Source organism: Miniopterus natalensis, chromosome 20 (assembly GCF_054644295.1).
Source record: "Miniopterus natalensis isolate mMinNat1 chromosome 20, mMinNat1.hap1, whole genome shotgun sequence".
NCBI lineage: Eukaryota > Metazoa > Chordata > Mammalia > Chiroptera > Miniopteridae > Miniopterus > Miniopterus natalensis.
Window position 1 is genome coordinate 490,728 of NC_142100.1, and position 15,203 is coordinate 505,930.

A 15,203-nucleotide genomic window follows, 5' to 3' on the forward strand; every position below is an offset into this window, starting at 1 on the left:
ACTCAGTCCACAGTACACATCTTGAATTTGTACTATGTAAAAAGAAGGGAACAGACTGGTGCCTCCTATGAGGTGGTGCCATTGTGCCCCTTCTGCACTGAAGGGGCAAAGCCAACTTGCTGTGGTTACTGCCTGAAGTCATTCCTCTCCTACCTTAGAAGCCCAAGTTACCAGACTCACAGAGGAACTGGGAATTTTCTAAAAGGTTATTTTATTTGTTTTCTTACAAGTGATTAATTAAATATTTAATAGATTTTAGATGGAAAATTTAGTAATAGTGAGGTCACATGGCCCAAAGATAAAAGTAGCTGCCCCCAGTATTGCAATCTCATAGGGATTGGGCATTACCTAGGGAAATGTCCAGAGGCCCAGGGTTCAGCCTGGCAGGGTTTTGGAGTTAGTTTGCCTTGGTGAGACTTCCTTTGTGGTGACTGCAAGTCTTGTGCACCTACTACTATGGACTGAATGTTTGTGTCCCCTAAAATTCATATGTTGAAACTCAAAAATCCCTGACGTGATGGTATTAGGAAGTAAGGCCTTTGGGAGGTGATTAAGTTTGAATGAAGCCATAAAGGTGGGACCCATGATGGGATTAGTACCCTTTTAAAAGTAAGCAGAGAGCTCTTCTCCCTCTCTCTCCACCACATGAAGACACAGTAGGAAGGCAGCCATCTGCAGACCAGGAAGAAAGCCCTCACTGGAACCCACCATGCCAGCACCCTGACCTCAGGCTCTCACCCCCAGAACTATGAGACATAAATGCCTGTTGCTTAAACCACCCAGTCTATGATATCTTGTTATAGTAGCCAGAGCTAAGACACACCTACCTGGTACACTCCCTTTTCAGCAGCAAATCCCTGAAAAGATAATTAAAAGGAAGACGAGCCCTGAGGAGCGCAGTCTATCTCCCAGGATCACCTCCCTCCTCTGCTACTCACCAGCCCTGTGAATGTGGGCAGGTAGCTTGACCTCTCTGATCTCTGTTCCCTCATCTCCAAGTGAGGATGACACAGATGACACACTCATCTCAAAGGGCTGTTGCAGAGGCTAAGTGAGGTCATGCTCATGAAGCGCCTACACCACGTTGGCCGTGGTCACTGAAGGGTGTGCACCTGTTAACAAGCTCAGACACCATGGATCCAGTGCCACTTTCCCATGACTTGTGTGGGATGGCTCTGCCAACTCCTGACATTTTATTTTACTTTTTAAATTTATTTTTCAATTATAGTTGACCTATATATTATATTAGTTTTAGTGTACAACATATTGATTAGATATTTATATACCTTATGAAATTATCACCTAGTAAGTGTAGCACCTTTCCGACCCCATATATAGTTTTACAGTATTATTGACTAAAACTACAATGAGATATCACCTCATACCTGTCAGAGTAGCTATCACAAATAAATCCACAAACAACAAGTGTTGACAAAGATATGGAGAAAAGGACACTGCTGGTGGTATTGTAAGATGGTGCAGCCACTATGAAAACAGTATGGAAGTTCCTCAAAAAATTAAATGTAAAACTACCATATTCCACTTCTGCGTATTTATTCAAAGAAATCCAAAACACGAATTCCAAAGATATGTGCACCCCTATGTTTATTGCAGCGTTATTTACAATAGCCAAGATGTGGACGCACAACCTAAGTATCCATTGATAGATGAATGGATAAAGAAGATTTGGCACATATATACAATGGAATATTACTCAGCCATAAAAAAGAATGAAATCTTACCATTTGCAACAACATAGATGGACCGAGAGGGTATTATACTAAGTGAAATAAGTCAGATAGAGAAAGACTAAGACTAATATGAGTTCACTTATATGTGGAATCTAAAAAAAACACAAAATAAACAAAACAGAAACAAACTTATAGACACAGAGAACAAATTGATGGTTGCCATATGGTCAAGGGGCTTGGGGACTGGTGAAAGAGGTGAAAGGGATTAAAAAGCACAAATTGCCAGTTATAAAAATAGTCACAGAGAAGTAAAGTACAGCATAGGGAATAAAGGCAATTCCTGACATTTGAGATGTCTCTGTTCTATGCTCGAGGGCTGGGTTACATTTTTAACAGTAAAACATTTTCTTCCATGTCAGGTCTTATGTGGAATCCTGATATCTAAACCTGACGGGTGTTCAGCTGTGCTGGTTGAAGCTGGTGCAGGACAAGAGGCCCCGTGTGCCCTCCCCCTCTGCTTCTTGAAGGAGCCCATTTGAGAATCACTCCTCTAGGCTGTCCCTCTCTCTTTCTGTTCCCAGAGTCTTCCTCCTAGGAGAACACAACGTGATTGTTTAAGTTTCTGCTTCCTAAGTAACAATCTCACTCTGGTCTTGCTTTTCTAAGGTCAGCAGGGTGGGAGTTTTAAGTCTCCCCTATTTCTTCAGTCATACATATATTTACTGTCTTTTGGCCACTTTGCAGGTAGCTAATCCCCTCAGGTGTGTATGAACTTTGCCTCTTAACTCACAGAAGCCCACTTTAGTTCCTAGATTTTGGGATGCTATATATTGTTGCCCAATATATAGCCAACCTCTGGAAATGAAATCAAATTTTTATTGCTCAATAAGGCTGCACATATAAATAAATCCACAAACTGGAAGAAAATTATTTGTGATATTTTCTGTCTTAGTTTTTGGTTTGGAAATGGGTGACGGTAGCTATGGGAGCAATGCACAGAAAGGACAGTGAGCATGTCCATCCACACCAGCTGCACAGAATCAAGGGCTGCGTGTTGGTAAAATCCATCTGGCTCGATTCCCCATATTGATTTTCTGAGTGTTCAACTTTTGAATGATAAGCTTGATATTTCTTTTTTTCTTGTGATAGCTTTATTGAGATGTAGTTCAGATACCACACAATTCATTCCTTTAAATATATAATTTAGTAGTTTTTAATGTATTCAGAGTTGTGCATCCCTCACTGCAATCAATTTTAAAACATTTTTATCACCCCAAAGAGAAATACTGTGTGTGCGAGCCCCCACTCTCCACTCCTCCCAATTTAATCCCCCACCCCTGCCACCCCTCCAGCAGGCAGCCACTAATCTACCTTCTGTATCTATGGATTTGCCTATTTTGAACAGTTCATATAAGTGGAATGATCCAACATGTGGCCTTTTGTGACTGATTTGTTTCACTTAATACCATGTTTTCAAGGCTTATCCATGTTGTGGCATGTATCAGGACTTCCTTTCTTTTTATTGTCAAATAATACTCCACTGTATGGATATGCCCCATTATGTTTGTCCACTCACCAGTTGAGGGGCTTTGGGCTTTTCCATTGTAAGGTTATTATGAATAATGCTACTATGAACATATGTTTACAAGTTTTTGTACAGAGATTTTCAATTCTATAACTTCTACCAAGAGAATGAACGATATCAATGGTTAGATTTGATTATTGGTGCCAGGTACTGTGCTGAGCACTTCACACATACTATTCATGTAATCTTCACAATAGCCCCCCAAATAGGCTTTCTCCCCATTTTATAAATAAGGAAACTGAGGAAGCAAGTCCCATAGCTAATGTGGGGTGGAGCTGGGATTTAAACCCAGGTCCTTGTGACACCATAACACTTGTCTTTAATAGTACTTACAGAAGTTGGGCAGCAATTGGGACCACACCAACCCCATGAGTTTGTCTTACTATTCCTAATGTCCACTGAGGAAAAGTTCAGAGAAACACCATAGCTGCCTGGGTGGGTGACATGGCTTGTCAGAGTCAGAGCCTGGAGACCCAGCACTAAGCAGTGTCCTAGAGCTGCTCCTTATGTCGCAACTCTCCAACCTGCCCTCAGGGAGAGGTTCTCATGTGCAAAAAATACCCTTTCCGGAGGACAGTTACTGCCTCCCTTCCTTTGCACACATGTACCTGTGTGTGCACATAGAGATATAACCAAGGGTATCACCATGCTTGGGCCTGGGGACCTCATACAGATAGAGTCCCAGTGGCCTGCCATGAGATTACCAGGCTCCTGAGGCAGATCCACATTAGAATTCACTGCTACCCCTGGCTGCAAACCAAGACCCTTAGGATGCAGAGGACTTGTCTAAGGGATGGTTCTGAGGATGGCTGGTGGACAGCGACGTGGGGGCCTCCTGGCAGTAGGTGGAAGTGGTGGGAGACTGGAGAAGGAGGAAGAGTGTGGGAGAGGTACCAACTGTCTGCATGTGGTTGCCTGCCCACAGCTGCTATCTTGGATGACCCCATGGAGTGCAGCAGAGGGGAGCGGCTCTCCATCACCCTGGCCAAGAACCGCATCAACCGTGCTCCTGAGAGGCTGGGCAAGGCCAAGGTCGAAGTGGACATCTTTGAGCTCTTAAGAGACAGCGAATATGAGACTGCAGAAACCAGTACGTAGAATGGGCAGAGCTGCCCTTTGCTTTTCTTGCTATCAGAGGGGCTGGTGGTGTAAATGATTTGAACCCATCACCAGGCCTATGATGTAGATATGTCCAAAGGAGGGAAAGAAACATACCAGGAGGCCCTATACTTAGTCTGGATGAGATTCCCAGGTTTTGTGGTGACTCATGGTTGGAGTAGAATTAAGACAGGATACTCATTCATTCATTCATTCATTTACCCATTCATTAATTTCTTCCTATGTTGATTCATTCATCCTCCTGGACATTTTGTACTCAAATCCCTGAATAAAACGCTGTGTGTAATTAAGATATGTGGCCAGCCATGGGTAGCTGAGTCATTGCACACTTGACTTCCTGTCTTGCTTTCTTGTGATGAGGGCAGTGTTGTGGGAATAACTTGGGCCTTGGCATGGAGTTTGGTTATTCATTCTGTGGGTAACCTTGGACAACTCACTTATCCTATTTAACCTCAGTTTCTTCATCTGTAAAATGGGAAGTCTAGGATCTACTCTGCGAATTGTGAGATTGAAATGACTTAAAATAAAGGAAAATCCTTTGTGAGTTGCAATGCTTTCAAACACACATAGTAGGCCACTCAAGTCACACATCTAGAACACCTACTGTGTTCTGGGCCCTGCTTTTAATTTTCCCAACAATCCAAGATTTAGGTGTTATTATCCCCATTTTACAAAAGAAACTGAGGCTGAAAGACATTGGACAACTTTCTCAACAACAGAGCTAGTCAATGACTGAGTGAGTTTTGGACCCTGAACTCGCATCATTAATCTGAGAGTCCAATGCTCAATCCACGACACCTGCCCTGGAATTCTCTGGCATGTTGCTGGTGTTACCTTGACAGCTTTATAGTATGAGCTTCCGAGTTAGTGGGCTGGTAGCTTGTAGCTCAGCTGGAGATGAACAACTCCAGTTTAGAAGGAGCCCCTTAGCCCAGAGAGATGATAGCATCTATTTCCTAAGACTGTACAGTCCCCATCTCCTCCCTTGCTAGCCCAATTGAACCTTTAACAACATGCAATGGCAAAACAAAACAAAAGAACAACTTGCTCGAGTACACATATCAGACAAGTACCCCTCCCATAATGGCCATCCAGGTCCGATTGACTCTTTGTTTATTCAGGAAACTTTTGTGGAACATATACTCTATTTCAGACATGACTCAGGATATCATTCTTTGAGAACAATGCAGAAAGCAGGACAGACACAGTCCCTGCCCTCAGGCTGCCTGCATCTCTGTGTTGTGCACATCAGTGGCGGCTTCCCTCAGTGCCTCTTGGTTTGGATTCCCAAGGTAAAAGATTGGATTGGTTCAGCTCATCTTGCCTTGGCTGGTCTCACAACTCACAGGTGTTGGCCAGATGGTCTAATAATTCCCCTTGCAGAGAGTGCCTACCTCTAGAGACTGAGGGTAGGCTCTTACCATACAGAAGGGAGCAGTTGAGACCAGCAGGATCTATGGACACAGATTCTCCAGAATAGCACTTGAGGGAATGGGTACCTGAAATTGTTAATCATTTATTAACTTGGGCAGTCAATAAATATTTAGTGAATATTTCTTATACACAGTTCTAGGCAGTGGGGATTCAGCAGGGAACAGACAGAAATCCTAGTTGTCATAGAGGTTAAATTCTAGTACGCTGAAAGAGAGATTTAACTTTCCTAATGAAATCAGAAATGCTAGCAATGACTTTGTGGATCTCCTAGTCAAGTCTGTAGTGCTTCTGTGTGCCAGAGGGCAGGTCTCAGACAAGGGTCTGGCTTGAAAAACCAGCTCCCCTTCCTTTTCTTTGGTTCTTCCAGGCTTTCCTGGCAGAACCGAGACAACAGTTTGCCCACTGCTGATGGGGATCATTAGCAGATATAAACTTTCTCTTCCATGACCCACGCACTCTTGCTCAGTAGAGTCAATGCACCTACGATATTTAGCCAGATGAGTCAAGGGTATAAAGGAAACTGATGTTTTTACTCTACTTTAAAGAGCTCTGGGGAATCTTTCTAATGTCCTTCTTTTAGGCACCAAATATTTTATTAGCAAGTGGCACTTGGTTCAACTTTCATATCTCAATGCATTTGAGGCACGAGTAGCATTTGTTAGAAAAGAGGCCTCTATCGTTTTACCTCCAAGGCCTTTTAGCTGAAGCCAGAGCTGCTCCCTAACAATGGATTTTAAACACTACTCAGATAGTTCTTAGAAAGGTTCCAGCCCAGTCCTTTCCCTCCCAAAGTAAGGAGAAAGATGAGTGATGGATTAGTGCTCTGAGCAGTGTTGGGGAGGAGGGAGGCAGGATGCCTGGGAGGAGGAACTATAGCTCTGTGATCCTTACTTTGAGGAGACTGTGTATTATAAAGAGTGGGAGCATGGATTTTAGAATCAGACTAAACTGATTTAAATCTTTGCTCTACTGTTTACCAGCTGTGTGACTATAGATGGTTAAATCACCTCCTAGGTTCATCAGGAGCATGCCCGCCCGAGACAGCCTAGGGAGGTGCTCAGCACCATGCACACAACAGGTATTTTCTCAGTAAGGGGAGCTGTAGAGTTTGTCATTGGCTTTATTCTCTTACCCTCACCTTGGGGCAGGCTTCATCCCACCTCCTATCATCATCTCTTTCTCTCCTCTCTTTCAAAGCTCAGCCAACTCTACTTGGCAGCATCCTTTATTTCCCAGACTCCTCTCAAATGGCATGTCTTCATGTCAGCATCCCTCCTGGAGCATATTTGTAATTGGATATTCCACTCTTTCCAGTTTTCTGGACTTGATACATCTGACAGCTTTGAGCTGTTGGAAGCTGTGGTGAGCCACCCAAAGCCAGCTACTGTACAATGTTATGGGTTATGTCTTCCCTGGGCTGGTGACCCAGGGCTAATTTGCATTGTTAACATAAAACTATTTAAGTAGCCTTGAGGCCCTGAACAGCAACCCCAACCTCACACCTGTCCCCCTGTGACCAGGGATTCTGCTTCAAGAAGATGAAAGCCTAATGATAATGTTCTTTGTTATGGAAAGTAAAGCTCAGATCTAAGTGGGGCAGTAACAACCCTACAGTGTACAGTTGTGCCTTCTTTTAGCAATAGGTGAGCTTCAAAAAGCTCTGCACAAATCACATTTAATGAACCATATTCAGGGAGGGTGTGTCTGCCCAGAGGAGCCCTGGCAACATCAGGGTCAAAGATTACGAGGTGTAAAGAAAGTAAAGATTCTGGAGTCTAGATTTTAACCTCATTTAATGGTTCAAAGTGAGGCTAGGAGATGGGAAGTATCACATGGGACATTAATTAATAACAAACCTAGACACTGGGGAGATATGGTAGAAAGTCACTGCGCTTCTATCTGGTCCACACAGAAAATCACATACATTTTCATTGAGCGAGCTTATTTAGAGTGAGCATCCTTCATAGTGCTTCCTCAAACCCACACCTGATTCCTTCCACCCTGGACCCTTCACCATCATTGCCTCAGGCTTCTTGTTTGATTTCACAATTCCCTCTACACAGCCTACAGATCTGAAATAAGAAGAGTAGACAAGACCTATCAGGTCATCTCCCCTCCAGCCTGGCCCTTCCCTCCTTATCTTCCATGTCTTGTCTCCATCTCAGCTTTTCCTGTGCAGGAGCTCCCACAGGCCTTGCCCTCCTCCGTTTCTATAGATCAGTGTGTCTTCTGAGGCTAATGTATTAAAGCTCTGACCTTCTTATCACCCAAACACCTGGAGGCACTCTCCCTGCTGCTGCCAGAGCCAGTTTGAGGTTTAACCCCTTCCTTCACTTAGGTTCATTTCTGAGAGACCAGACATGCTACCAGCCACCCGCACTGTTTCCCTGGAAACCCAGAGGCATGCTGGCTGTCTCGCTGTGGACTGGAGAGGGGAAGGCATGTCATGTTTTGGTTGCATGACTGTTCCCCTTCACCAGCTCCCAAGCTTCTTGCAGGCTCCTTGGGCATGACTTCTGGTGATTCAGAGCTGCCTCTAGTGAGGGCTTGTCTCCTTCCATCAGTTCAACATGAATCCAAGTCAGCATATGGGAATAAAAGAGGAAAACAAGAAGAGAAAGACATAGGAATAGTGATGAATCATTCAACAAATGTGCTGAGTTACCAGCATTGGGTCCAGTGTGCCTCATATGGACTCAGAAATGCATTGAATCAGTGCTTAGAATCCATCTGGTTCAATCTCCTCATTTTACAGATGGGGAAACTGAAACCGGAGATCTCTCCAGGAGGCAGTTAAAACCACACGTCTGAAAATGACTTAAATCACAGTAACTGTGCTGTGGGCTTGCCAGTGAGCAGCTCAGGCAAGGGCAGAGGGAGGTCAGACTAGGTCAGAGGTGTAGTTAGGTGGTCAGGTAAGACCTCTAGGCTAGACCTGGAATGTTGGATAGGTGACAAGAAGGAAAGAAGGCATTCATGCAGAAGGCTAATAGCATGAGCAAAGGCTTGAGGCAAGAACAAAAAGAGAGTACCGGGGCACAATGACAGATGGGTGTGGCTAAAACAAGGAGTTTGGGGGCAGCGATGAGGGCCAGGGGGGGAGAAGCATAGAACAGCATCAGAGTTCAGGTGCAGGAGTCAGATACTTCAGGAGCCTAATCCTGGCTCCATCAGTACCTTGAACATATCTCCTATGCCTCAGACTCATCTTAATCTGTAAAATAGGAATAACAAGAGTTCTCGTTTCATGAAGCTATTGTGAGGATTAAATGAGATGATGTATTTAGAAGACCTAAGTAGTGCTTGCCATAGGGTGAACTCTCAATCAGTGTTACGTATTGTTAGTAGTAGTGAAACCCAACAACAATGAATCCAGGCTGCCTGTTACCACTTGAGCCAGTTAAGCAGAGACAGGGTTGAATTGCATATGAGTGTTTATTCCAATATTGCCAGCAGTATGGCAGAGTAGTAGGTCATCTTGAGAAAAATCTGCTTTTTTGCCCCCCATAAGCCGCTTGGATTGGGTAGAAGGACAAAAATTACATGGGAAAGTGGGAATTATAGGCATGGGGAAGTAGACAAGGAATAATGCTAATCAGGTTACAAGCAGTGTGGGTTGGGGGTTGCAAAGGGCGGGAGCCTCCAGGATTCCATTGTGATAAAGGGCAGGCCAAAGTTAACTCCCTTGTCCTGGGGCATACAACTCTCAGCCAGGTTAGAATGTGCTTTCTCTAATCAGAACAGAACAATCATGGTTAACACAGCATGATTAATATTTCTTATAACTATAGCTAAAAAGCATGTTTGACAGAGCATGATTAATAGTTCTGCCCCTAACAGTAGCACAATTAGTACAATAACTCCTCCCTGATGGGGTGATTGTAAGGATTTAGGTGGCAGCATGTCTCCTACCCAGTGCCTACAGGTGGAAAGCTCCCTCTCCCCCTGTAAATGGTGTTGCTGCTCGTAGGGCGATGTGGGACCAGGCTGAGGGCTTTGAATAATATGCTGTTAGTGACAGGCGGTCAGGGGGGAACGGTGTAGCAACCTGGCAGTACCACCTTCACACACTCCCTTCTTGGCTCAGACACCAGCAAGTCCAATCCACTCAGCTCTCCACTCATGGGGAGTCAAGAATGGAATGCCCTCCTGCAGGCTTGGGCACTGGGAGGAGAAGGTTCTTGGGCACTGATTGAGGCCATTGTTTGCCTTACTTGGGACATTCAGGGCTTCGCTTTATGCTCAGTGTACAGCATCACCAGGCACAAAAAGAGAACTTGCCCCCCATCCCACTGCCCTCCTCCTGTCTGGCTTCAACACCCTGAAGTGCTCTGATGGGAAGGACTCTGAGTTCTCCCAGCCCCTCTGCTCCACAGAGTGGCCAGCTCCTGATGCGGACACTGTTGACCACAAAGGGCTCAGAGCAGCTGAGTGACTGTCTAGTGGCGCTCTGAAAGGGAGGAGGCCTGGCCTCCTTGTCCCCTTCCCTGGAGGGCCTGCAATCAGTGGTGCCTATGATGAACCTCTCTGGACCATCTGCATCACAGGCAGACTTTTGCCCTCCCTGTAAAGAATCAGAAAGGGAATAAGTTTCCATGAGTCCTTCCTGTCCAGCCAGGCTTCTGAGGGGACTTGGAGCCCAGGCCAGGGGTGACAGCTTGAGGGGAAGAAGTCTTGCGTCTCACAATACCTGATCATGGCCTTTTATTCCAGCAGCTGCTCTGACAGTTCCCCTCCAATTCCTCTGCTGGCTGGGAAATTCTGTCGTCATGCCATTGTCACTCATGTTTCCCGTTTCCTCCCTTCTCCCTGGGAGGCAGAGGCACCCCCCTCACTCAGAGTCCTCACAGGATAGATGGCCAGCCTGCAGAACCATCCAAGGGGTCCTTTATAAACTGTTTCCATTTCCTTGAATGAAAGAGAAATCCCCAGATCCCAGCAGATCGGCAAGGGCTGCTGGGAAGGTAATAACTCAGTTTCACTGAACTCGTTGGATTATTTCAGTCAAATAACATCTAGTGAGCAGTTTCTTTTAGCCAGGACAGAATAGATGTGAGCCCTACCCTCGAGGAGTTCTGATCCAATGTGGGAAATGGGAGGTAGACACTCAGAATGGCAGGCATAGGTCCACTGAGAGTCCGTGAGGCCAGATATTTTTAGAATCCAGAAGTTTCTATGTATTGGAAAAGTCATGTTGTGCCTGTGCCACACATTACATGACCTCTCCAGGGGGGTTCGGGGCAGTACCCCATACTCAAACAAATGCATGCTTATATTCAAACATTCACACACTCTAAATAGCTTCACATCTGTCTTTGTAGATCAGATTTTGCCACCAAATGAGTTTAATGAAAATCATCCAGTTTCAGAGCCTTTTGGATTTGGGTGTTGGGAATAAGGGATTGTGGCCTTCTATAAGAATTTATTTTTAGGAGAAAATTCTCTGTTGAGACCCAACATAATGAACTAGCTTGGGGCAGAAACTGGCCAGGAATTCAGATTTAGATTTTACTTGCTCATCAAAAGAAAATTTTTATAATGACATTTTATTTTTTTATAATGGCATGCTATAAAAGGAATACATGCTCATTATATAAAGTAAAGAAAAATAGGGAAGAGAATCATTGTGTTCCATTGGTCACGTCGCAGTTAAGCACTATTAACCAGTGAAGGCTGAGTGATGCAGTTCTAGGGAGCTCACCTTGAATCCTGCTCTACCCTTTCACTTTTCTGTCCCATTTTCTCATTAGTGAAATGAAGGTGACAGTAATAGGACCTAGCTCATCAGGTTGTTTTGAGAAATAAGTCAATTCATAGAAGTGCTTACAATGGGCCATAATTAGCACTGAAAAAATGGAGGCTTTCGTCACATCTTCTTCCAATCATTTCTCAGTGCATTAGTATATTCTGTACTTGCTTAGCTGTAGCCTTCACATAGATATACATATAATTTTATGCTCTGCTTTTTCTCTTAATTTTATTACATAAATATTTAAGTACTATTATAAACTGTTTAAAAGCATTTTAAATGCCTAAATAATATCCCATTTGTGTCTGTGACCCAAACTTTAGATAACTGTTCCCTTATGACTAGGCATTTAGTTTATTTCCAGTTTCCCATGGAGGAGTTGGATAGGCCTCAGTGTTGCACAGGTTCAACAGCTATGGGCTGAGCACAGAACTCTGAACCGGGCTCTGCTCTAGGTATACAGGATGCAGAGGTAAACATGACAAGTGTTCTGCCCACCAGGAGCACACAGATTTATGTTTTAGGATTATAATGTGCTCCACAGTTTTGAGAACAGATTGGAAGTGAAGAATCCTACAGACAGAGAGACCTGTTAGGAGGCCGGTAGTAAAAGGGGCTGACCTGTAAAAATGACAGTGGGAGTGGGAAGGAAGGTGAGAAGGTCAGATGGCCAAAACCTGGCCCCTGATTGGTGTAACAAGTGAATAGATTCACTGAGCAAAGGCCATGAAGAGTCAAGGGTGACCGAGGCTTTAAGCTTGAGGAGCTAAGGGGAGTGAAGGGCAGTGGAAGCACCTGGGCTTTGGTGCCAGATGGATCTCCAAGTTCAAGCCCAGCTCTACCATATTACCTATGTGATCTTGAACAAGTTACTGAAATTTTGTAAGCCTCAGTTTTTCCATCTGTAAAGTGGGGATAACAATGAATCCTCTTCCTAAAAGTATGAAGATCAAATCAGATGATGTATGGGAAGTACATAGCAAATATTATGCAGTGGGCATAAAAAGAGCTGCGTAGCATGTCAGTACCATCCTAAGCACTTTGTATGTACTAACTCATTTTAATTCTCACAGCAAGCCTATGAGAGAGGAGCTGCTAGTATTCCAGTTCTAGAGAAAAGGAAGTAGGCCCAGAGAGGTTCAGCAACTTGCTCAAGGTCTCACAGCTTGTTAGTGACAGAGGAAAGACTCAAAACCCAGACAGTCTTGCCTCAGAGTTCATGCTCTTAATGACTGTGCTTTCCGCCTCTCTGCCCTAACATACTGAGTGACATCCCTCTGGTGACATCCAGCAGGCAGTTGGAACTTGATTTTGTAACCCAGGACACAGGTCAGAGTGCAGGATCACTGGGCAGAGATAAGAGTGGAGGCTATAGGCAAGGATGAGATTGCCCAGGGAGAGTGAGACCTGGAAAAACTCTGAATTTAGCAGGTGGCAGAAGGGAAAAGAGCCAGTAAAGAAAGTGGAAAAGGGTGATCAGAGAAGTGGGTGAGAGTGAGGACTGAAGGTGTTATAAATTTATGAAGCACAGTGCAGTCGGCAGCATCAAGTGCTACAAATGAGTAGGGTGAGAACCGACAAAAGATCATTGGTGACCTTGGAAAAGTAGATTTAGTAGAATGAGATGGGACAGGGACTTCAGCTGTAGGGTCATGAAGAGATGGGTGAAGTGGCTGCAAGGAGTAGGGCAGACAAAACAGGTGGCTGTGGGAGGGTAGAACGAACACTGGGTGGGTTCAACAGGCTTGAACCCCAATGCCAGCTCTGACCTTTAGGGGAGTCACTGAGCATCTCTAGGATGCTGTTTCCTAACTGGTAAGGAACTAAGACCCACTCTGAGGCTGCTGTAGGGACTTGATGGCTGATGAACATCGAGTATCCAGCAGGCGTAAGAGTTGGGTTGACTGAGATCACATGAGATCACTTACATGGAAATAGCTTGAACTTTGCAGCCCATTCGTCAAAGGCCATGTCCCTGGGGATGATTCAGACACAGTGCTGACGGGTCCCCCTCAGGCACCACTGTCCCCAGCCTCTTGGCTGAGATCTGTAATGTTGCAGGATCCCTGCCTGAGCCGCACGCTGAAAGAAAACCTTGCAGATCTATCTTTCATATGGTGAACTGCAGTGCTGAGATTTGAACCCTGGTGCTCCACCTCAGCACCTGCGCCCCATTTAAGGCCATCTCTTGGCTGTGTGGCCATCCCTTGGCTGTGTGGCCAATGGTTAGGACTATACCCTAAGAGGAAGAGATCCAGGTTGCAGGTGTGGCTTTACAGCTGATGCAGCAAGAACAGCCTTGCACTTCTCCCTCGATCTCAGTGTCTTGCTTGGGAAATGGCTCTGCCTGGCATGGATGTGAGTCAGAGGGAAATGTACCCAGGCTAAAGCTGTGAGTCTTAAGGGGAAGGACGTATTGTAGCACCACAGGGAACCTCAGTGCATGTTCTGAGGGGTGGCTCTTTAGCTTATTCATACTGTGTGTCCTGAGAATTATCTCATGTTTTCTCTCTGTCTGTTTCCCCCTTTATCTTCCATCCTTCCATCCTCAGTCTATAGCATTTAAAATCTTAGGTTCTCTCCTCCTCCTTTGACTGCATGTCCCATCCATTCATTCATTCACTCAATGAATATGAACTGGACACCTGCTAGTGCTAGAAAACATTGCGATTGACACCAAGGAAATGAAATGTGGTGATTTGGAGATAATATGGCTCAGCTCTTGCCCTTAAGGGGTTTGAAATCTGATGAGAGCAGAAAGATATCTAAACAACAACTCAAACTGCAGGACACGCTGAGGATGGGATCTGTAGGTTTTCACCATTAGCCTATGACCTTTGGTGGCAGCCAGACAATGTACACACCCTGTTGGTTGTGGCCATATGTTGTCATCACCTGGGTCATTTCCTCATTTAATACCATCCATAAACTCCAATAAAACTGTCCTGGAGCTCAGTAGTCCAGGGGAGGGGAGGCAGAGGTTTGGAAGTGTGCGAGGGGATGGAGAGAGGGGTGGGTGGAAGGTGAGGGACAGTGGATAAAGTTGGAGGGCTCAGAGGTTGAAGCCCAGGCAGGATGGCTGGCCCACACCCACCTGACCAGTGCCTTATTTCTTTCCTGCTCCTCATGCTCTTCCCCTGCTGCTGGCTTCAGTGTGTCAAATCCTCCCCAAGGGCGTGGTCGCTGTCCTGGGACCAGCCTCCAGCCCAGCCTCCAGTTCCATCATTAGCAACATCTGTGGGGAAAAGGAGGTGAGTGCTAGGCCCCACTGGGGGACAATCCACAGGCTGGCAGCCTGTGCCCAAAAATGCCACCAACTCTTAAGGGCTAGAAGAGCCCATTAGTGCCTAATTTGTGTCACTAATAACAAGAATGTAAATACAAATCAAAGAAGTGGTCCTTCGCTGGACACGAGCATTTTCCAGGTTGTTTGGATGGAGGGGACTCAGAGGAGAGGCTTCACAACAGGATTTTCAAGCTGAGCTCCTTTGAGTCTTATGGTCTTTTGGGGGAGGGGTGGGGCTTGGTGGAGGTGGGCAGAGGGGGAGGCTGGGGATAGCGGTGGTCTGGGGGAGGCCAAGAGGGCAGAGGTCTGAGCTCCTCATGACCAGATCTATGGTCATGT

At 45.3% G+C, this 15,203-nt stretch overlaps 1 protein-coding gene across 2 annotated transcripts in view; it reads left to right on the forward strand.

The window, feature by feature from the left end:
* The window catches only part of GRIK4 (glutamate ionotropic receptor kainate type subunit 4), a 428,146-nt gene that overhangs the window by 257,251 nt on the left and 155,692 nt on the right, over positions 1-15,203 (forward strand). For both annotated transcript variants that reach the window (XM_087828477.1, XM_016217418.2), the window contains exons 4-5: positions 4,202-4,366; positions 14,732-14,829. In XM_087828477.1, the coding sequence (XP_087684603.1) occupies positions 4,202-4,366; positions 14,732-14,829 (263 nt within the window). The remainder of the gene's footprint in view (positions 1-4,201; positions 4,367-14,731; positions 14,830-15,203) is intronic.